Source organism: Mesoplodon densirostris, chromosome 19 (assembly GCF_025265405.1).
Source record: "Mesoplodon densirostris isolate mMesDen1 chromosome 19, mMesDen1 primary haplotype, whole genome shotgun sequence".
NCBI lineage: Eukaryota > Metazoa > Chordata > Mammalia > Artiodactyla > Ziphiidae > Mesoplodon > Mesoplodon densirostris.
Window position 1 is genome coordinate 6,268,096 of NC_082679.1, and position 22,811 is coordinate 6,290,906.

At 49.0% G+C, this 22,811-nt stretch overlaps 2 protein-coding genes and 1 non-coding gene across 3 annotated transcripts; 2 read left to right on the top strand and 1 right to left on the bottom strand.

Moving 5' to 3' along the window:
• Positions 1–2,219: 2,219 nt before the first annotated feature.
• Positions 2,220–8,000, top strand: LOC132479774 (kallikrein-9-like). The gene is made up of 5 exons (XM_060083328.1): positions 2,220–2,262; positions 2,438–2,594; positions 5,394–5,659; positions 7,309–7,445; positions 7,848–8,000. Exons 1-5 carry the CDS (start codon positions 2,220–2,222, stop codon positions 7,998–8,000), a joined length of 756 nt encoding a protein of 251 aa, XP_059939311.1.
• TRNAC-ACA (transfer RNA cysteine (anticodon ACA)) lies at positions 3,800–3,872 on the bottom strand. Its single transcript has one exon. It is a non-coding gene; the product is annotated as a tRNA-Cys (tRNA).
• Positions 8,001–10,045: 2,045 nt separating the features above from the next.
• On the top strand, positions 10,046–14,511 carry KLK8 (kallikrein related peptidase 8). Its single transcript, XM_060083330.1, is given in 8 exon segments — positions 10,046–10,069; positions 10,072–10,117; positions 10,597–10,756; positions 10,961–11,170; positions 11,172–11,212; positions 13,080–13,213; positions 14,366–14,393; positions 14,396–14,511. Coding segments are annotated over 8 exon segments (759 nt in total).
• The last annotated feature ends 8,300 nt before the right edge of the window (positions 14,512–22,811 follow it).

The following is a 22,811-nucleotide window of genomic DNA, read 5'->3' on the forward strand; positions in this document are numbered from 1 at the left end:
GCCTGGCACAGAGTAAACAGTCAATAAAGTTAGCAATCAAAATGTTCTATAGGGCTCCCCTGGTGGCACAGTGGTTGAGAGTCCGCCTGCCGATGCTGGGGACACAGGTTCGTGCCCCGGTCCGGGAAGATCCCACATGCAGCGGAGCGGCTGGGTCCGTGAGCCATGGTTGCTGAGCCTGCGCGTCTGGAGCCTGTTCTCCGCAACGGGAGAAGCCACAATAGTGAGAGGCCTGTGTACTGAAAAAAAAAAAAAAAAGTTCTATAAAGCAGTTAGTATGGCACTTAGCACATAGTGGGTATTCAGTCCCTGGTCTCGAGGACGTCCCAGTCTGCAGAGGGTATAAGGCAACTTCAGCCATGGATAATATGTATTATGATGGTGGCAGTGCAGGGCTCTATAGGTGAGGGACAAACATATTTATTGAATGCCTACCACAGTCGTAAGTGCTTCATATGTGTTAATTCACATAATCCTCCCACAACCCCAGTTATTATTGCTGCTTAATAAATGGAGCAACTGAGGGAGGTCCAGTGACTTACCCAAGGTCACACACTTAATAATTAACAGCATTGAGGTTTGGACCCACATGGTCCAGTTCCACGGTTCATGCTCCAAACCACTAAATCATGGTGAGTTGTACACATTCAAGGGGAGCCCAGACCCAGCCTGATAACCAGGCTTACAGCAACAGAAAGTGGAAGAAGCCTGGAAGTGCCCAGGCTGGAAAAGATGGACTCTGCCTGGAGAAATCAGAGAAGGCTTCCTGGAGGAAGGGGCATTTAGGTTGGATCTTGAAGAATGAGCTGGAGTTCACTGGAAAAAGAAAGATGTGGAGAAAGACATTCACTCATTCAATTAACATCTCCTGAGGCCCCCCCATGATCCCAGCCCTGAACAGGGTGATGTGAGGGACACAGAGATGAGTCAGATCTGGGCTTGGCCCTCCAAGGGTTGCCCATCTGGTGAGAAGGAGGGATGGGGGGAGAGGCAGGAAAGATGAGGTGATGGGAAAGACAGTGGAAGGGAGGAGATGGGCAGAAAAAACAAGACCATGTTCTCAGGACTTAGTCAAGATATGGTGGCATTAAGAGAATGGGAAAAGTGCTTAGTTCCACCTAGGTTGGGCACCTGGATCCTTGGAGTGGTGAGGATGTGAAAAAGGAAGTAGGTTATGACAAGAATGAGTTAACCCTTGAAAAAAAAAAAGAGAGAGAAAAGGGGCTTCCCTGGTGGCGCAGTGGTTGAGAGTCCGCCTGCTGATGCAGGGGACACGGGTTTGTGCCCCAGTCCGGGAAGATCCCACATGCCGCGGAGCAGCTGGGTCCGTGATCCATGGCAGCTGAGCCTGCGCGTCTGGAGCCTGTGCTCCGCAACGGGAGAGGCCACAACAGTGAGAGGCCCACATACCAGAAAAAAAAAAAAAAGAATGAGTTAACCCAGTTGGAACCGTGCTAGGAGAGGCCTCTGTCCTCACGGAAAGGGGCCCAAATCCCCAGTGCAGGGAGGGTTCTGTGGGTGTGTACACATGTGCAGCTCTCTTTGTGGTCTCTGCCACTCCAGACAGTGCTTCTGTCTCTCTTTCCTTATCTCATCCTGCATCCTTCAATGTCTTTATCTCCCTGTTTTGTTTTTTGTTCTTTCTCCCTCTTTCCCTGCCTCACCCCATCCTGACTTCTTGCTTGCCTTCTTTGCTCTGAGTCCTGACTCTTTCTTCCACTCCTTGCCTGATTTCTGGGAGGTCTTTCTATGTAAACCTCCAGCCTGCCCAGTGCCTTGGTCCCAGCCCACTGCAGCTACATTCAAGATAAACTTGCTTCCACCCCAGGACTCCACCGTAGGGATCTTCCTCCTTTCCCTCTTCCTCCTTCAGGCCACAGAATATCCTGTATGTAGATGTTGTAACCAGAAGTCAGGGTTACTGAGGGCCCCTTCCTCTGGTGAACCCCAGAAGGACTATACAACCCAGAGCCCCTCCCCCATTTCGCAGGATTCCCTGATGCTGCAGGCCACCAGCTCATCCCGACAAGTGGCCCCTCTGTACTGTCTTCCTTCCCAAGGCCCCCAGTCAAGGCTCTTGGGCTTCCCCCTCCCCTGGGGTATTTCCCAACCCACATTAATCACCGGGGCGGCCCCAGGGAGGAGGAATATAGTATGGTATACCATAAAGAAGCACGGACTTGGAGAGCAGGCTCGAGGACCAAAGCACCCTGGAGGTCATGAGGCTGGGATTCATCTGTGCTCTGCTTTCTCTCCTGGAAGGTGAGGTTCCTGCTGTACTGCCATCATGCTGCCCCTCCGTGGCTCCCCAGCGCCCCTCTACCATGCTCTTTGTGCCCCCAGGCGTCCACTCCTGCCCTCTAGGCATCCCAGCATCTGTCCCCAGCCCTCCCACCTGGCTCTTCACCAAGCCTTCTGCCTCTCACCCCCACCCCAGGGCAAAGCTGGGCAGACAACCGAGCCATCGGGGCCAAGGAATGCCGCCCCAACTCGCAGCCCTGGCAGGTTGGGCTCTTCTTTCTCACCCATCTCTTCTGCGGGGCGACCCTCATCAGTGACCGTTGGCTGCTGACAGCTGCCCACTGTCGCAAGCCGTGAGTGACCTGGGCGGGCCACTCTGGGGAGGGACTGGAGGTCAGGAAAGGGAGAGAAGGCAAGGAGCCTCGTAGAGGAGGGAGGGAGCTGTGGACAGGAAGGGCTGAGCCTCCATTTCTGTTCCCCAAAGTTCAACTCTTTAGAATGACAAAATGCCCACTCTCCAAATTCTAGCGTCCAAAAGAATCTGTTGCTAAGAGTGTAAATTTTGCAACTTAGACTCTTAGAAGCCTAGACTCTGACCCAGAAAAATCCAGAGTTGTAGAACCCTAAAATCTTGGATCCAGGAGATGTTACATTCGCTTCACTAAATTGTAGAATCCTAGATTCAGAGACTGGTAGACTCTGAGAAGCCTGGAGCAGTGCTGTCCAATGGAAGTATAGCCCCAATCACACAGGAAAGTTTACGTTTTCTAGTAGACGCATTAAAAAAGGTAAAAAAAGAGATGAGTAAAATTAATTTTAATAATAGATTTAACTTGCCATCTCAAAACATTATTTCAACATGTAATTATCAATTTTTAAATATTTATGAATGACATAGTTTACTCTTTTTTTTATACTAAGCCTTCGAAATCAGACATGTATTTTACAAGTACGGCATAGCTCAATTTGGACTAGACAGATATCAAGTGCTCAATAGTTGTGCTGGATAGCGCAACCCTAGAATCTTAGATTCAAACTGTTCTAGCTAGGTTCATTGAGTACAGAAGCTCATATCTTAGAATCTCTGAATTACAGTATCCTAGAATACTGTGATCTGTAGAATTCTAGAATCTTGAACCAAGAGAATTCTAGAAGCTTATATTCATACATGTCTAGAATCTGGTGGATTTAGTATCCCAGCATGCTATCATTCAGGATTTCTAAAATCCCCAAAGTTTTAACCAAGAGAATTCAAGAGTTTCAAACTATTCGAATCCTAATCCTTACACTTCTAAAATCAAAGATTTCTAGAATTCTAGAATGATGAAATTCTTGTCTTATTATCCCAGAATATTAGAAGTCTAGGTTCTTTGTTTCCTAGATTTCATTCAGATAATTAAAAAATCCTAGACATTTATTTATTTATTTATTTATTTTTGGCTGAGCCAGGTCTTGGTTGAGGCATGAGAGATCTTCGTTGCAGCATGAGGGATCTTTTTTTTTTTTTTTTTAGTTGCAGCATGCAAACTCTTAGTTGTGGCATGCACGTGGGATCTAGTTCCCTGACCAGGGATCAAACCTGGGACCCCTGCACTGTAAGCGTGGAGTCTTAGCCACTGGACCATCAGGGAAGTCCCCCAAATCCTAGACTTTTTGATCCAGAGAAATCGAAAACATTAGAATCTCAAATTCATAAGATTCTAGAACTTGAGCTTCATAGAATTCTAAGATCGTGGATTTCTAAGGTGTTAGAATCTTAGAATTCCAGAATCTTAGATTCTGGGCATTCTAACAGAATTCTAGAATCTACCTGATGCAGAAATCCTTTTTATATTATCTGGGGAAAGGGGCCATCCCTCCTGTTTGATATTCTTCCCTCTAGGAATGAAGCACAGAGGCTATACAGGATGCTGTGTGAGAATTTCCCATCATGCATCACTCTATGCTGGAGCCTCTTTTAGCTCAGGCCTGTACATCAGGCTAGGAAAACAATGTTCAGATTTCAGCCCCAAAGACAAAGAAGGGGAGAAACAGAAATATGGAGGTACAAGAGATTCAGGAACAGGGACAAGTTGGGGCTGGGAGGTGGGCTTGGGACTGGTTTCCCAGACACAGAAGCAAGGCAACAAGTTGACAGAGAGGGAAAAGGTAGAAATAACCCCTCATACTCTTCAAACCCTGAGTTCTCAGTCATTAGCCTCGTCCCTAATGTTAGAGCCAGAGTCTGGGGGATGGACATATAGACCCCTTGAGGGTCCCCAGCTATCCAGGGCATGAACCCAGAGTAGAACAAGTGGACTGGGACTGCAGTGAGAGGGCTTGAGCCTAGACCTCAGGAAGGAATGCATTGAGAGATGAGGGATTTGGCAGACAGGGAAAGCCTGAGCCTACAGATGACCCCCAACTTGGGGATTCTCCATATCTCACCCCTTCCATACACACACACCAAAGCACACAGAGCCACTCCCTACAGAAACCACCAGACCTGTGGGGGCAGGGGGTGGGTCTGTTTTTGGGTGGTAGGTGGAGCCTCCACCTGTCTCCATGGTTCCAGGGGACTCAGGTCACCACTAAGGCTCCAGGTGGGGCAGAGAGGAAGGTGTTTTACTTGACATGGGGCTAGGAAGAGGTGTGAGCTTTGGGGGAGAGCTACAAAGTTAGAGGTAGACAAAGAGATGGAGTAGGAAGCAGGGGCCCAGAGAGGGTGTGTGCCTTGCTTAAAATCACACAGCACTCTATGTCACACGAAGATGATAGGGGCCCAGAGAGGGTGTGTGTGCCTTGCTTAAAATCACACAGCACTCTATGTCACACGAAGATGACAGGGGCCCAGAGAGGGTGTGTGTGCCTTGCTTAAAATCACACAGCACTCTATGTCACACGAAGATGATAGGGGCCCAGAGAGGGTGTGTGTGCCTTGCTTAAAATCACACAGCACTCTATGTCACACGAAGATGATAGGGGCCCAGAGAGGGTGTGTGTGCCTTGCTTAAAATCACTCAGCACTCTATGTCACATGAAGATGATAGGGGCCCAGAGAGGGTGTGTGGCTTGTGGAGAGTCACATAGCATCCTGGTGGACAGAAAAGAGGACAGGGGCTGAGAAGACACCTCACCTTATCCCACCTTGACCTCTGGGACCTGTCCAACAGGTTTCTGGGGGTCCGACTCGGGGAGCACCACCTCTGGAAATGGGAGGGTCCAGAGCAGCTGTTCTGGGCCAAAGACTTCTTCCCTCATCCTGGGTTCAACAAGGACCTCAGTGCCCAAGACCACAATGATGACATCATGCTGATTCGTCTGCCCAGGAAGGCTTTTCTGGGACCTGCCGTGCAGCCCCTCAAACTCAGCCAGACCTGCGTCTCCCCAGGCACCGACTGCTTAATCTCAGGCTGGGGGGCCACATCCAGTCCTAACGGTACAGCCTTGTCCACCACACACACCCTATGTTTCATGCCAGGGCTCTGAATCCCCTCTCTTTTTCTGTCTCTGCTTTTGCATCTCTGTGTTCTATCTATCACCTATCTATCTATCCATATATTTCATCAGATCTAAATGCTATAAATTATAAGATGCATCATTATTCTACAACCTGCTAAAAACGAGAAAAGGAAAAAAAAAAGGTCCCATCTATGCTTGTATGACATCATTTACTCAAGGCACATCCTGATTTCAGAGATGTTTAAATGTGAAAATATATGCATCTTAGAATTGAAATAAGGTCTACGTCACTCAGAATCAGCAAATCCATTAGTCAAATTTGGCCCCCCTGGCTTCCCTGGTGGCACAGTGGTTAAGAATCCGCCTGCCAATGCAGGGGACATGGGTTCAAGCCCTGGTCTGGGGAGATCCCACATGCCGCGGAGCAGCTGGGCCTGCCTGTTGTGCCACAACTACTGAGCCTGTGCTCTAGAGCCCGCGAGCCACAACTACTGAGCTCACATGCCACAGCTAGTGAAGCCTGCGCGCCTAGATCCCGTGCTCAGCAACAAGAGAAGCCCATGCACCGCAACGAAGAGTAGCCCCTGCTCGCCACAACTAGAGAAAGCCTGCGCGCAGCAACAAAGACCCAACACAGCCAAGAATAAATAAATTAAAAAAAAAAATTGGCCTCCCACAGCAGTACTGGTTTTCAAAATGTCTTGAAAAAAAGAAAAAACCCTCAGTTTGTTGCTGCCAACATTTAAAACCTGAGAGATTTTACATCAAAGCCAAGTTTCTGGATTCGCTTGAAAAATTCAAGACTGGCAATGCTGGGTTCATATTTCTAAAATAATGACCATTATTGGGTAGATTCAGTGGAGGCTGCCCCCTTCAAACAAGATACGGGTTCTGTGGTCCACTGCAGTGCACCCCAAGGGCTGCTGTTTCCCTACAAGGCCCCCTCCCCCCACTTTCCCTCTATTTCTATCTAGTCTCTCTAAATCTGTATCTCTGTCTCTGTCAGTGACCATCTCCCTATAAATGTCTCCTCCCCCTTTATCTCACTGCTTCTCCCTGGATATCTCTGGGTCTGTTTCTCCCTATTTCTTCATTTCCTCCTCTGAGAATCTCTTTCCCCTTAAGAGGTCTCTATCTCCTGCCAAGGTCCCTCTTTTTCTCTGTGTGAGTTATGTACGTATCTCTCCTTGTCTCTCTTTTTTTTTTTTTTTTTTGCGGTACGCGGGCCTCTCACTGTTGTGGCCTCTCCCGTTGCGGAGCGCAGGCTCAGTGGCCATGGCTCACGGGCCCAGCCGCTCCGCGGCATGTGGGATCCTCCCGGACCGGGGCACCAACCCGTGTCCCCTGCATCGGCAGGTGGACTCCCAACCACTGCGCCACTAGGGAAGCCCCTCTCCTTGTCTCTTGACTCTCTGCATCTTTCTCTCTCTCTCTCTGGCCCTCTCCCCGTCATATCCATCTGTTTCTCTTCCATGCTGTGATTCTGTTGCTTTGTCACTTTCTCTTGTTTTTGTCTTTGAGAGTCTTATGCTGTGGCTCCATGGTTCCATCTTAGGAAAGTGGGGGGGCGGTGCTGAGTGTGATGGAGACAGCTGCTGACCTTTTCTGGACCTCCTTCCCCAACAGTGCAGTACCCACTCACGCTGCAGTGTGCCAACATCAGCATCCTGGAGCCAAAACTCTGCCATCGGGCATATCCAGACCACATCTTCCACCACATGCTCTGTGCTGGCCTTTGGGAGGGTGGCCGGGGCTCCTGCCAGGTGAGACCTCCTCTGGGAAGGAGAGGGATGGGTATCCAGGGTCCTGGAGGAGAAGGGAGTTGGGGCCCCAGACTTTCCTGGATCAGAGCAAGGAAGGAGCTGGGAAACCTGGGTCTTGGGAAGGGGTGGGACCAGGGCCAGGATTCCTGAATCTAAAGGAGGAGGGGACTGGGGGTTGGACTCTATGTCCTGGGGAAAGAGCGGTCCACATTGCTGGGTCCTAGGGGGAGGTGGGGGCTATGAGCTTTTACTCCTGGGTCTGAGGGAGGAGGGACTGGAGACCTGGACTCCTGGGTATTGTAGGAGGAGGGAAGTGGGAGCTTCCTGAGAGGGAGAAAGTGCCTTGTGTCCTGTCCTGAGTGGACTGGCCTAACAGTTTCTCTGCTTTTCTTCCGCGCACAGGGTGACTCTGGGGGCCCCCTGGTTTGCAATGGGGCCCTGGCGGGTGTGGTGTCTGGGGGCTCGGAGCCCTGCTCCAGCCCCCGGCGCCCTGGTGTCTATACTAGTGTGTGCCACTACCTGGACTGGATTCGAAAAACCATGGAGGACAACTGAGACCTCGCGCCTTGGAGGAAGGGAGGGTGGGCGCAGGGTAGGAGGGTTTGCAAGACTCCAGCCTCCATGGTCTCCGCCTTTGGCTTCGGCTGGCCTGGAGACGCCTTCTGGATATTCAAGTTCCCAGCTTCTGGATATTCAGACCCTGGCCCCCGCGAACTATAGAGCCGCGCCCCCTTGAAAGGAGAGGAGGGACACCTCCGCCCCTCTTGGCCCCATATCTATGACGTCACCAGAACTGCCACCGCCCCCATGGAACGGCATCACCTTTGGCTCTACCGCAGTAAAGACATCCACTAAATAGCTCCTCCCTTCCGAGCTTTGCCCAATGAGATTTCCCCTCTGGACGCTACCCCTTGTGGCCACGCCTCCTTCGTCATAGATCCAGCCTCGTGATTTCACGGGAGGGTAGCTTCCCCACGTGGAACTCAGGCAGCGTGTCTCTGCCCAGCTCTGGCCCCGTTCTAGGCGTGTCCAGGGTTTGAACCGGTTCTAGGCGTGTCCAAGGTTTGAATCCTGGCGGGGGCCTGACCGGGAGAAGTTGGGAGAGATTCTCTGTCCCCTCCGATCCAAGGGATGATTTTACATTAAACGTGCGGAGCCGCGCCTTCCTACTGCCTGTTTTGTGAGCTAAAGGATGGGGAACGGGTGGGCGGTGGAGGGCAGAGAGGGAACCACCACCGCGTTGCAATTCCCCATAAGCCCCGAGCAGGTCCTGCCTAAGTCTGTCTCCATCAGCCCTATTGCAGCAAGGCTCCTGGGTTCTGCTTGGGCTGGTCCCAGGGGAAGGGGAAACCAGGTCACAGCGCCTCCCAAACCTGCCTTTCCGGAATCTGGACCTCTCAGGGGGTGGGCCGGGCCAATCCACCCTCAGAAGTCGGGACCAAGAAGACTGGCTTGTCTTCCATTCCAGGTTACTGGCAGCTCCCTCCTCCCACAAAAACCCAGGCTCCAAATTACTCCTTCCAAAAAGACTTAAGAATCCAGCTGCCAGCCCCTCCTCCCTCGGACCTCAAATCCGGGCCGCAGCCCCCTCCCCCGTCAGAGCCGGGAGTCAGGGGCCCTCACCCGCTCTTCGCTCGGACCAGGACGTCTGGGCCCCCAGCCATTTCTGTTTCAGACCCAGGAGTCACAGCACTAAGCTCCTTCACTCCCAGCCCTCAAGAGTTAGAGATTCCATAGTGGCTGTATCAATTTACAAGTATAGACACCAAGGGGGGAAGAGGGGAGGGTGGTGGGATGAATGGGAAGATTGGGATTGACATATATATGCTAATATGTATAAAATAGATAACCAGTGAGAACCTGCTGTACAGCACAGGGAACTCCACTCCACTTCGTTGTACAGTAGAAATTAACACAACATTGTAAAACAACTATACCCCAATTTAAAAAAAAAGTTAGAGATTCCAACCCCTCCTCCCTCAAGATTCTCCGTTCAGCCCCTGAGCCTCGCCTCACTCATAACCAGGGTTCCAGTTCCCTGCTGCTCCGCCAGCCCCCAAGTGGGAGGAGATGGTTTACGAGGCTGGTGGTCCCAGTTAAAAGGTTCCAGAATCTTGTACCAGGCAGGCAGAGCTGAAGTACGGGGTGCTCTTCCTCTGGATCCGAATCAGTAGGTAACCCCGCCCCCTGAATTCTGTAAGGTGAGAGGCCAAAGTTCTCAGACACAGGCATCAGGCCCCTGAGCCCCCTCCTCCAGGGCCCAGGACCTCAACCTCAGATCCCTTCCTCCTTTGAGACCAAGGAATCAGCACCCCAGCCCCTGCTCTCCAAGACTGAGGAGTCCCAGCTACCAGTTCCCTTTCCCTTCAGACCCGGGGGTCTGGGGATCCTAACTCCCTCCTTCCTTGGAATGTAGGAATCCAGCCCCCGAGCTCCCAGCTGCTCAGATTCAGGAATCTGGGGCCCCAGCCCCTTCCTCCAGCGGGACCCAGAAGAACTGCTCCAGAAGCTCTGCTTCCTCCCCAATCCCAAGATCCCTAGGATTTTGGTCTCCTTCCTCCTCCGCTCAGCCCTGGCCTCTCTGTCTCCTGGACCCCACCATGGGACATCCCACAACTGCTGCAGAGTCTGGATCTGGATGTTCCCGCTCTTGCTGTTGGAATCCTGGGCTGGTGGGGGGCGGGGGGGGCCCAGAAGTCATCGGTGGAGCACCTGAGCCTGTGGGAATACCATGGTGGTGGCTAAGAGGGTGCATGTGGTGGCATGTGGGGAGATGGGAAGCACGCAGTTACATGTGGGAGCTTCTGTGGGATGGCGGGAGGCACGGGGCACGTGGCAGCAGGTAGGAACGTGTTGAGTTCTGCTGGTATCGCATGAGCGCACTAAGCCAGCAGGGCTGCCTGCTGAGGGGCACAGATACACACAGGAGTATACGGGGCATCTGGACACATGCTCAGGTGTGTGACTCTGTGTGTGATGACTCATGGGCTTCCATGAGTGTACATGTGTATCTGTGCAGCAGCATGTGCAAGCTGGGAGGCAAACACTGGAGGGGGTGTGTGTGTGTGTATCCATTGGAAACCACAGTGGTTTTCCTGGCCCCTGCACTGACCCAGTGGATGGTGATCCAACCCTCTCCCTCCTGCTGCAGGACACTTGGGAGCACAGGAGACCGAGGTGCTGGAGGGCCAGGAGTGCAGGCCCCATGAACAGCCTTGGCCGACGGCCTTGTTCCAGGGTGTCCGGCTAGTATGTGGGGATGTTCTCATAGATGACAACTGTGTCCTCACAGCAGCCCACTGTAAAAAACTGTGAGTGGATTCCGGGGGCAGAGGTGGGCTGGAGCCTGGGGAAAGAGGGGGCTGGGGCTTTGCCTCAGGAGGCGAGAGCTGGGGACAGGGTCCCCGAGAATGGAGGTCTGAGAGAAGAGGGGACCTGGACTCCTGGGTCTTAGAGAGAAGGGGGCTGGGAGCCCTTATCTCTGCCTGCGTCCCAAACTACCTCCATCATTACAGGAAATACACTGTCCGCCTGGGAGATCACAGTCTGCAGAATAAGGATGAGTCAGAACAAGAAACGGCTGTGGCTCAGTCCCTCCCTCACCCCTGCTACAACAGCAGCAACGAGGACCACAACCGTGATCTGATGCTCATTTGACCACGTGATCGGGCATCCCTGGGGCCCCAAGTGAAGCCCATCCGCCTGGCCGATCACTGCCCTCAAGTTGTGCACTATCTCAAGCTGGAGCTCTGTCACCAGCCCCCAAGGTAGTGGGAGGGAGAGAAGGAGCTGGTTGGCCCAGTGGACCCCAAGCCATTGGCAAAGCTTTGCCTGGAGAGTAGATAAAGAAAGGAAAGTGATTGTGACGTTGAAGTTCACAAGTGGTCCATGTTAGAAACCTTAAAGACCAGAGTATTAACAGGAGTGGTGGGAGAAAGGAAACAAATTAACAGATTGTTAACAGGGCTCAAAAAAGTGGATGGATGAATGAATGAGTGGATGAATGAATGCATCCCTCCTTTAAGGTGGAGAGTTATAAGACCTTTTATGGGTACAGGATTTTACATAGTCTTCACAACAGACTTAGGATACATGGGCTCCTCAGTGGCCCAGGAAAACAGGCTTCCTCTTCTCCCTCTTGAACCCAAGATTCCTCGCCCCAGATCCCCTCACACCCAGGAGTCCAGGCCTTTTCTCCTCCAGGACTCACAGTCTAAGTCCCCAGCTCCCTCCTCACTCTGGACCCAAAAGTCTGGACCTCCATGGAGGTCCTCCCTCTGGGGCTTCAGAGTTCAGGTAGCCCCTTGCCCTGTTTCACAATGAAAAAATTGGGGCTCAGCTCAAAGAGGTGATGTGGTTCACCAGGAAATCAAAGTCAGGATTCAGGTCCCTGCCTGTCTGACTTCTAAGAAGACAATGGGATGCTGTGGAAACCTAGCTGCTCATGAATCAGGCAGGTCATTTCGAACCACGGCTCTGCCCATTTTCTCTGGGCAAGTCCCTTCCCATCTCTTATCCTCACTTTCCTCACCTACAAAACTGGGATAATTATCCAATAGATTTTTAAGCTCCATGAGGGCTCAGGTTATATCTATTTTCTTCATTGTGTGTTCCTAGTGCTCAGGGTGGTGACTGGTATACAGTATGTGTTCAATAAACATTTGTTGAAAGAATGCATGGATGAGAGAATGAAAGCATCCCTCCTTCAAAGAGCTGTTGTGAGGGTTAAATGAGATTGTGGGCCTCTAGCTTCTGACACGTAGAGGTACCAGACAGAATCGTTTCCCTCTCAAGTCTATTCTTCAAAGGTTAATAAGAAAGATTAATTCCACTGTCAATCACCGACTCAACACTTATTTTGTGAGCATCTGATATGCCCCAGGTACTGTAGTGTACAAAGCTTTATGGAGTTGCATGCTAGGTGGGGAAATAGACAATAAACAAATACATGTAAAACGAAATATTAGGTAGAGTCAAGTGCTATAATGGAATATCATGGGGGAAGAGAATAGGGAGTGATGGAGATGTGGTGTTTTGGGGGTTTTTTAAGATTTTTTTTGGTATGGACCATTTTTTTGAAAGTGTTTATTGAATTTGTTACTTTATGTTTTGGTTTTTTTGGCCCTGAGGTATGTGGGATCTTAGCTCCCCGACCAGGGATCAAACCCACACCCTCTGCATTGGAAGAAGTCTTAACTACTGGACTGCCAGGGAAGTCCCGAGATGTGTTGTTTTAATTAGAATAGTCAGGGAAGGCTTCTAGGAAGAGGTGACATTTGGAAGAAGTAGGATTTAGCTGAGATTGGAGACCTGGTGGTCTGGGAATGGAAAGATTAGAAAGGGTCAGAGGTGTCCCAAGGGGGCACATCCATGTCCCCCAGTCACCTGATCCTTAATTTGAAAATAACTCAGGGCAAGAAACAAAAGGTAGGGTCCAAAGGTCCTTCTTTAGGTGGAGAAAAAGAAACAGCAGGGGCCATGGCTTTGTTTCATGTGGTGAGAAGTGAGGTGCCCTGTGAAATGTTTCAGAAAACCCTGTGCAGCTGTGGGTACACAGAAGGGAGGTTAGATACAGACAGGGACGGAGGGGAAGGCGTTGCTGTCTCTGGGAACTTGCAACCTCGGCCCCCTCAGAGAATTTTCCTGACACCCTCAACTGCACAGAAGTAAAAATTATTCCTCAGAAGCAGTGTGAAGATGCCTACCCTGGGCAAGTCACAGATAGTATGGTCTGTGCAAATGAAAGCAGTGGGGCTGATCCATGCCAGGTGAGTGACTTCTGAAACTCTCTTCTTCCCTCATTCGCCCTGTAGAGACTGGAGGCTTGGCAGTGGGGTGATCCCCAAGAGTCAGCACCCCTACCTCTACAGAGTGGGAAGCAGGTTCAGAGAAGGCACACTCCCCCTGCAGGTTACACAGCCCAGGAATCAGAATAATTGAATTGTCCTTGTTGTTTTCTTGGGAACGCTTGCCTGCAGGGTGGGGTGCAGGGACAAGGAGGGGATTAAAGGGAGTGAGAGGATAAGTCCATGAAGGAGAGAGTCTGAGTCCAGAGGGTACGCAAGCTCCCTGCCCTCTTTCTCAGTGTCAGTGCCTGGAATTTGTGCTGACTTTACCGATGATCAGGTAGTCAGCTATTTTTCTTCGAGTCCTGACTAGTTTCCCTAGCATGATTGCTTTCTCCTATGATTTTGGTTCCTTGGGGAGCAATGCTGTCTTCCCAGCTGGCCAGGGAATGGTGCCATTGACTTCAATGCTCCCTCAGTGAGCTCCCCAACCCCAAGGTGACACATCTTGAGATTTGCCATAGATATAACACTCTCTTTCCTATTGGCTGCAACTTCAGTCCTCACGGCTCCCCTTGGATTTGTCCCCTTCATGGAAGCCCCACCCCCTTTGCTTATGATTGGTCCCTGAAGACAATGCTTCAACGCTTCCTTTTCTATTGACCAGGAATAGGATCATTTCCATTAGTGATCCGGCCATGGAATCTAATCTTTCTGGAGGATTCCCTGGAGACAATGGTTTCTTCCCACATACTCCCGCCATTGTCCCCTGGGTGTGTGTGTATCCAGAAGAACCCTGCTCCTTTCTCCTATGTTTTGTAACTGGATTCAATGATCTCTTCAAGATTGGCCAGGAATGGAGGAACTCAGTCCCTTGCATGTAATTCCTACTTTCTTCTCTCTGGATTGTACCCTCCAGACAGCATTCTCTTCCCTCATTGGTCAGGATTTCCTCCATTGCCCTTAGACATCCTGTCTGCATCCCCTGCACATGGAAGCCCCACCGCTCTCTCTCACCATTCATCCCAGGATACAATGCTCTTATCCCAAGAGACCCAATCACGTTAAAAGCTGGTACTAAATACTGGTACAGTAGGGCATCTTAGGTGAAAGTCTTCTATTCTCACCTTCTAGGGAGATTCACTGGTATGTGGTGGTGTTCTCCAGGCATCACATCCTGGGAATCAGACCTCTATGGGCGGTCTGAGAGATCTGGCATCTACATCAACATCTGCCACTACCTGGACTGGACTAAGAAGACCATGGGCAGCAAGGGCTGATCCCAAGATGAGCTCTAGATCTCCCTCAGTAAACTCACAACATCAGCCTGGCTCCTTGCCTGTGTGTGCTTTGGCCCTCTTGAGAGGGGTGGAGGAGCGGAGGGTCTGAACCCTGCTGGGAGGTGTGATGGGAGATCGAGAGAGACCAGGACCTGCATGGCCATTCGGGCCATCACCACTGGCCAAAGTCATCCCTTTTTTTTTTTCCTGGAAAGACTTGGAGGAATGGGAGGTTAATTTCAGGGGAGAGAAGACATAAGGATTTTCAAATATCCAATGAGCTAGCCTGTAAAAGACACAGTTGAACGGGTTTTTGTTTAGTTTTTCTGAGCAGCTAAACTGTATCTAAGCTTTGGGGGGAGATTTCTCCTTAAAAACTGTGAGATATGGGGACTTCCCTGGTGGTCCAGTGGGTAAGACTCAACGCTCCCAATGCAGGGGGCCCGGGTTTGATCCCTGACCAAGGAACTAGATACTGCATGAATGCCACAACTAAGAGTTCACATGCTGCAACTAAGAAGTCCACATCCTGCAACTAAAGTCCACATGCCTCATCTAAGACCCAGTGTGGCCTAAATAAATAAATAAATATTTTTTAAAAAAGATACTTCTAACAAAAAAAATTTTTTAATAAAAATTGTGAGATATGCAGAGTAAGGTGCAGGAAATATAGAAATAGCTTAAATATGTACCCGGGAACATCCATGAAACTGAGGCAGGAGACAGAAGGGCCCCAGGCTGAGCCATTGACAATAGCAGGAGAGAGGAGCTGAGCCCTGCCCAGATAAAAGATCAGGAGACCACATATTTCTCATTCTCGAGGTCAAGGAGACCTCCCAACTACACATGTACAGAAAGGCTCCTTGGAGGTTGAAAAGGGAGGGGGCGCCACCCCATAATAGGTGGTGTCGACCTTCCCACAGGCCTGTGCGCTGGAATCCACCTTGGCTAAGAGATGCACACACACAGGGGAGGACCCTGAATTAAACCAAATATGGACTCAGAGCCAGACAAAGCAAGATGATTGGCCAGAGGAAACTCAGAAGAACTGCCCCATATAGGTGATTTAAACTACCACGAAGGCGTGACTCTTTCTCTGAGCCTGCCTGTGTGCATCTATTCACATGTACTTTTTTCCTCCCGAAAAACACTTTACTTAATATCCCAGTACCCAACTGATATTTAAATATCCCCAGTGGAATGTGAACCCAGAAAGGATTTGAAGATTAATTTATGGCATGAAGGAGGAGGGCGGCTGAGGTCAAGGAGGGGAAAGGACTTGTCCAAGGTCAACCAGAAATTCAGGAATAGTATCATGGGTTGTGGAGTCTGGCAGGAGATCACAACACCAGTCATGCACAAAAGCTGGAAGGACCCACCTATATCAGGGAGCTTTTGTATACAAGTGGCAGAGCCCCGGTTCAAACTGGCTTATGCGTAAAAGGGGATTGGTTGGTGCAGGTGCCTAGGAAGGCCTTGGAGTCGATTCATAATGTTAGAAGAAGTGACATGGGTATGAGTCTCAAGTATGTGTATTGGTGACTTAAGCCAATCATCTCTGTCTCTCTGTGACAATTTCTCTCTCTGTCATTCTGCCTGCTTCTCTCTGTCTCTGTTTCTCTCTCTCATATGTGTGAACTCTTTCTCATCTCTGCTTGTCTCTTTCCTTCTCCTATGGATCTCATTCTAGCCTCTGTAGACAAACTTCTTCAGGTGGAGGGAACATAGCAGCCCAGTTAAGCAAACCCAGCAGAAACAAAGATCTCTTTTCTCCCAACATCTTGATATTAATCCCAGGGAAGAATTCTGATTGGTCCAGCTTGAAATGAGCCCACCCACTGGATTAATCATTATTTCTAGGGAGGAAACCATGATCTTGTTGGCTTGACTGGGTCATGCGTCCATCCCAGTGGGTGGGAGGGTTTGGAAAACTATGATTGACAGTTTCACCAGATCTATATGAAATGAGGGGGCGGATTCCTGAAAGAAGTAGGAGCTGTTCTTTTTTTTTTTTTTTTTTTTTTTTTTCTTTTTTGCGGTACGCGGGCCTCTCACTGTTGTGGCCTCTCCCGTTGCGGAGCACAGGCTCCGGACGCGCAGGCTCAGCGGCCATGGCTCACGGGCCCAGCCGCTCCGCGGCATATGGGATCCTCCCAGACCGGGGCACGAACCCGTATCCCCTGCATCGGCAGGCGGACTCTCAACCACTGCGCCACCAGGGAGGCCCCCAGTAGGAGCTGTTCTTGAAAAAAGGGGGGAATGGAGTCCTGGAAGTCAGAAACAATGGGCCTTCAGAACCCAAGGAGCTGAAGCAGGAGGTTCCAGAATCGCAATGTCCAGGATCCCTCAGAGTAAGGCACAGATGCAGGACAGCAAGATACCAGTTCTCAGGTGTGATCATGAGCTGGAAGATGAGTCATCTGGCAAAGGATCAGGACATAAGTCTGTGTGCAAAGAAAGTATGAAGCTGGGTGTCTGGGTGGGACTTAGAAACAGGATTAAACCCAAAGGGCATGAGAGGACTGGGGATTTGGGGCTCTCGTCAAGGTGGGGGCATGCATCATTAATAGTAAGCCTATGGGGTTCCGAGTTCATTTTTAGCCAAAAGAGATTCTGAGCATATGTGACAGTGTCCCAAGGAAACTTCCTTCTCAGATTGTGGGTTTGTACAATGATTAGACTATGGGCAATCCTCAGCATTCGAATTCTGACCCTTCTGCCTCCTTAGCTGTTGATTTTGCACAAGGGTTCTAACTTCTTTTAAACTTCCCTTTTTTCATCTATAAAATGGGGAAGGCAGTCCTCGTTTGGTCCCATGAGGCGAATAGAGATGTGGTTTGCAGAGCATCCGACACATCACATCGTAGATGCATAAGAAATGGAAGCTGCCTCATTCCTGGTAGGATGAGGTAAGGCAGCCAATATTATTTAATTCTTTCACTCACCTTGAGAAGTAGAGTTTGCTTTCCTCCACTTTAGAGAGGGACAAAGTGAGGCTTGGAAAAATTAAATCACTTACCTGAGATCATGAGGAGGGCAACTAGGGTTGGTCAAACCTGGGTTTGTCTGACTTGTAGGTCAAGTTCTTCCTATCACGCCCTGTTGCTGAATGGCTCAGGGAACAAGGAAGGACTGGGTTGTTGACTGATCTGTGGATGACAGTGGTTTGCAAACTAGTATTTATTTAAGTACCTCCTACGCTCCCTGGTTTGGGCTGGGTGCTTATAAAAACACCTTTGAACACCAGACACATGTCCTCTGCTTGTGAAGACCAGTGTTTAGCAATAAAGTCAGATTAAATAGTCAAGAACACAGGAAGACAGGGATTTCCCTGGTGGTGCAATGGTTAAGACTCCACACTCCCAATGCAGGAGGCCCAGGTTTGATTCCTGGCCCGGGAACTAGATCCCACATGCATGGCACAACTAAGGAGCCTGCCTGCCGCAGCTAAGACCCAACACAACCAAAAAAACCCCACAACAACAGAAAGACAGATATGCCAGACTTCCCTGGTGGCACAGTGGATAAGAATCCGACTGCCAACGCAGGGGACATGGGTTCTATCCCTGGTCCAGGAAGATCCCACATGCTGCGGAGTAACTAAGCCCGTACGCCAAAACTACTGAGCCCACATGCCACAACTACTGAAGCCCATGCTCCTAGAGTCCGTGCTCCACAACGAAGAGAAGCCACCGCAATGAGAAGCCTGAGCACCGCAATAAAGAGTAGCCTCTTCTCGCCACAACTAGAGAAAGTCTGCTCGCAGCAACAAAAACCCAACGCAGCCAAAATAAATAAAAGATTAAATCTTAGGGCTTCCCTGGTGGCGCAGTTGTTGAGAATCTGCCTGCTAATGCAGGGGACACGGGTTCCAGCCCTGGCCTGGGAAGATCCCACATGCCGCGGAGCAACTAGGCCCTGAGCCACAACTGCTGAGCCTGCGCGTCTGGAACCTGTGCTCCACAACAAGAGAGCCCGCGATAGTGAGAGGCCCGTGCACCGCGATGAAGAGTGGCCCCCACTCGCCGCAACTAGAGAAAGCCCTCGCACAGAAAGGAAGACCCAACACAGCCATAAATAAATAAATAAATAAATAAATTTTTTAAAAAATTAAATCTTTAAAAAAAAAAAAGAAAGACATATATGCCAAGCACAGCAGAAGAGACATTCTGGTGATTTAGGAGAGAATAGCAGGGCTCCAGTGTAGCGTAGCTGCTTTCCTCTTTTTAACAGTATGCTGAGGAGGCAGGGGGCTGAAGAGAGAATCCAGGAATGAAGATTTGGACAACAGATAACAGATTGGAAGTCTTGCCAAAATTCCTCTGTTTGGGAAGCCAGGTGGGAAAGATACAGATTGCTGGCTCAGGGTGCTGTGAGGTCGAGTGGCCTAGCATCTGCCCCTACTTGATTTGGGAGCCCAAGTCAAGAGGGTTGACACACCTCATGGCCAGGGTCCCAGTGTGGAATTAGTGGGGTCGGGGGTCCGAATTCTGGGGTCTGATTTGGGATTTGATGAGAGTAAGTGTCTCAGAAGTTTTGGGGACTTCACTTGAATTTAGTCAGTGTGGGATCAACTGTATGGTGTTAAGTGGTGAACTTTATTTTAGTGTGTGAAAGGAAGTATGGAGTTGGGTGGGGTATGGAGTTGGAAAAGTGAAGATGGGGTGAGGGAAAGAGTTTGGCATGGAAATGGGATGGGATCTCATTAAGAAATTGGGTTGTAGATGAGAGTAGGGCCGGGACTGGAGTCAGAGTGTTGGGATTGGTGTGAGCTGGGGATGGGTTCATGGGGAGGATGTCAGTGTGGTCTTCCTGGAATATGACAGGGATGAAGACGATAGTCTGAGCTGTGCATGTGGTCAGGTTTGGGACAGAAGCTATGGTGACATTCAGTGTTTGGGTCAAGGTTGAGTTTGGGTTATGGTTAGGGATCCAGGGTTTGAGTCAAGAGTCAGGGTTAAGGTTGATTGAGGGGTGAAGTCTAGTCTGAGTTGATATTTGGAAGCAGGAACTTGGTCAGGAGCTAGATTCCAAGTTGAGGTAAAAGTTTAGAATTGGTCAAGGATAGAGCAGAATTGAGGGTTAGGGTTGGGTACGAGTTAAGGTTTCGGGTTAAAACTCAGGCTTGCATCAATATTGGTGCTGAGCCTTTAGTATATGTGTCTTCTACCATCAGGTACCAAGCTTGGTCAGCATTCAAAGTGAAACCTATGTGTTACCTTTCTAAGTTTCTATAATTTGACTGTATCCTTTATCAGCGTTAGGGGTGGATGAGAAGATAGACGACCATCTTTCAATATGCTTATTTATTCTGTTTCCCATACAACACTGTTTAGTTTTGGAATATGTGTCAGGTGATATTCAGGCTTATAATAAAATAATTGTATTATTTAAAAAAAAGATTGGTGTTGAGAATTGTGTCAAAGTAAGGATTGGAGTTAGAATTATGCATGAAGTCCCTGGATTCTCTCTTCAACCCACTGCCTCCTCAGCATTTTGTTAAAAAAGAGTGGGGTCTTTTTTACTCTGTCCTAGGCACTTGATCATATCCAGCCGTGTCTTCTCAATGAATGGTACCACCATCTTGAAGAAGAAAAGAGAATTCTTCCGGTGTCTCTTTTTGGAAATAAGAAAGCCTTTCCGAGAAGTGCCCCAGTGGTCTTCCCCCTCATTCCCCATTGGACAGAACTGCATCACATGTTCATTTCTAAACCAATCCCTGGCAGGCAGAAATGGCTTTTCTGCTTGGTGCAGTAACATTTACAATCATGATGAGGATAAAAGATTATCCAAACAAAATTGGGGTTCTGATAGAAAGACAGAAGGAATGAATGTTTGAGTAGGCAACAATAATGTCTATTATGGGCCAAACTATGGGACAAAAATAGAGTTGGGTAGGGGTCAGGATTGAGGTAAGATTTGGGCTCAGGGCTGAGGAACAAATCACATTTTTGGGGTCTGATTTAGAAGTTGGGGTCAATTCTGCTTTTAGGAACGTGCCTTCAAGTATAATGGTTCCCATCTCACTCAAGGTAAACACCAAAGTCCTACACTGATCTTTAAGGTCCTATGTCATCCTAGTCCTATTACCTCTCTGACCTCATTACCTGCCCTTGTCCCCCTGCTCATTCAGCTCCAGTCAAAAGGGCTCCCCTTTTGAACATTCTAAGCATGTCCCTTGCCTAACTTACCTGCCCATTTGCTCTGCCTAGGACTCACTACCTCCAAGTAGCTACATGGATCAATCCACCATCTCCTTTAAGATTTTGTTCAAATGTCATCTTCATGTGGACTCTTCCTAGTATTATAACCCCAGGTGTCCCTGAGAGTGGAGGAAACCAATAACTCCCTATCCCTCTTCCCTGTTCTTTTTTAAAATTTTATTTATAGAATACAGTAAATTATCCTTGGTTTAGAACAGTGCCCAGATAATTAAGAAGCCAGGAGCCACTCTAAACCTATCACTCAGCTTTTGAAGGCACACTATGACTCAGACAATCCCCATGATATTCTTTCTTGTTCCCAGGTTCTCCACATGACATTTCTGCTTTTTTCCTTTTCAATGCACATTTCTCTCAGTCTTGTATTTTTCAGGCAGAGCTTTTGCTTTGAAAAAGCACAAACTGAAACAAAGCAAGTCGATACTACCTAAAATACTTGATGTGAAAAATAATCATGGATGACTGCTTGGTTTACCTTGAAAATATACTGAGAATAGAGTTCTACTTTCTGTTCATTATTAGTTGCAAGGTGACTGAAATAAATACAGGTCTGTTGCTTTCTCATACAGTCTGGTGGTGTAACAAAGATGCTTTTTGACCTTCTGATGCATAATAGTAAGTTGCAGGCACATAGGAATTATAAAATATATTTATTAAATGATTGTTAAATGGCTGAATGGTGGCAATGATTTAAATACCCTCTTCCCTGCTTTTATTTTTCTCTGTAGTACTTACCAACGTCTAACAAACTATATATTTTATATATTTATTTTTGTATTCACAGTCTCCACCCACTAAAACAAGAGGCTGTATGAAGAAATTTTTGTTTGCTTTGTTGACCACATTGTCCCCAGGAACCAGAATAACTGCTGGCACAGAATAGTTGCTCAGTAAATATTTCTTGAATGAACACAATTAGGGAAGATGAAAGTACAAGGAAGTTCAACCCAGCATTATTATAATTAAAACTATCCAAAAATCCTCCAATTTGAAACAGATTACATAAGTCAGGGTACAACTATAGTATAGAATGTTATGCAACCATTAAGAAGGAAGGAGAACCCATTTAAACACATTAAGAGGAGAGACTTCCCTGGTGGCTACTCTGAGCTTCCAATGTAGGGGGCCCAGGTTTGATCCCTGGTCAGGGAACTAGATCCCACAGGCATGCCGCAACTAAAAGTTCACATGCCACAACTAAGGAGCCTGCCTGCCGCAACTAAGACCCAGCACAACCAAATAAATAAATATTTCCAAAAATGTTTTAAATAGATAAATATACTAGGAGGAAAAATTGTTCAAGGTAATTTGTAAAGAAAAGGTTACATTAGATAATGTTTAGTACAGACGTTTTTGTTATAAATACATAATATGTATAGGAATCTCTGCATAACATGAGAACACAGACTATATTGATAACAGTAAGCATTTCTCAGGGTGAAGTGAGGGAAAGCCTTTTCTTTTTCATTCATACCCTATATTAGGTTCAAAAGACATGACTGGGTTCCAGCCTGAGCAAATTATCACAAGCTCGTCAGAACTACCGTATGGGCTCTAGGTCATCCCTGAGAGGGGATTGGGGCAAGGAAATGGCCCCAAAGGAGGACCCAAGTCAAAGCGCATTTCCTGAGCTCAGCCGCTCCTTGAATCTGCCCCTCGGAGCCAGAGCACCTGTGGCTCCCGCCTCCGTAGTGGCCACCGGGGATGCTGGGCCCAGAATGCGCAGGGGCGGGAGGGTGGAAAAAGTAGACTGCTGCCAAGTGATTTAGCTGCCTCAGGGGTTTGAGATAACCAGAAGCGCAGGAAGAGTGTGTCTCAGAGCCTTTTCCACCTGCATACCAGGGCGCTGAGGGGGTGGGGGGCGGGGGCGGGGGCGGGGGCTGGACGTAGTATAAGACTGCCACCCTGGTCAGGTCTGGAGAAGCTTGACTCCCAACCGAGTCTGCGCCCCACATCAGATCAGGCCCTCCTGAGGTGAGAAGGGGCCTCATTTAGGTTGGGGGAATGAGGCTGGCTGGACAGCTGAGTCCTGTTCCCGAGGGGAGGGGGCAGTGGGGAGGCTGGACGCCTGGCTCTGAC

Coding starts and splice junctions, on each gene's coding strand:
- LOC132479774 (XM_060083328.1), top strand. CDS start 2,220: ATGAGGCTGGGATTCATCTGTGCTCTGCTTTCTCTCCTGGAAG. Junction 2,595..5,393: donor GCTGCCCACTGTCGCAAGCC/GTGAGTGACCTG, acceptor CCTGTCCAACAG/GTTTCTGGGGGTCCGACTCG. Junction 5,660..7,308: donor GGCCACATCCAGTCCTAACG/GTACAGCCTTGT, acceptor CTTCCCCAACAG/TGCAGTACCCACTCACGCTG.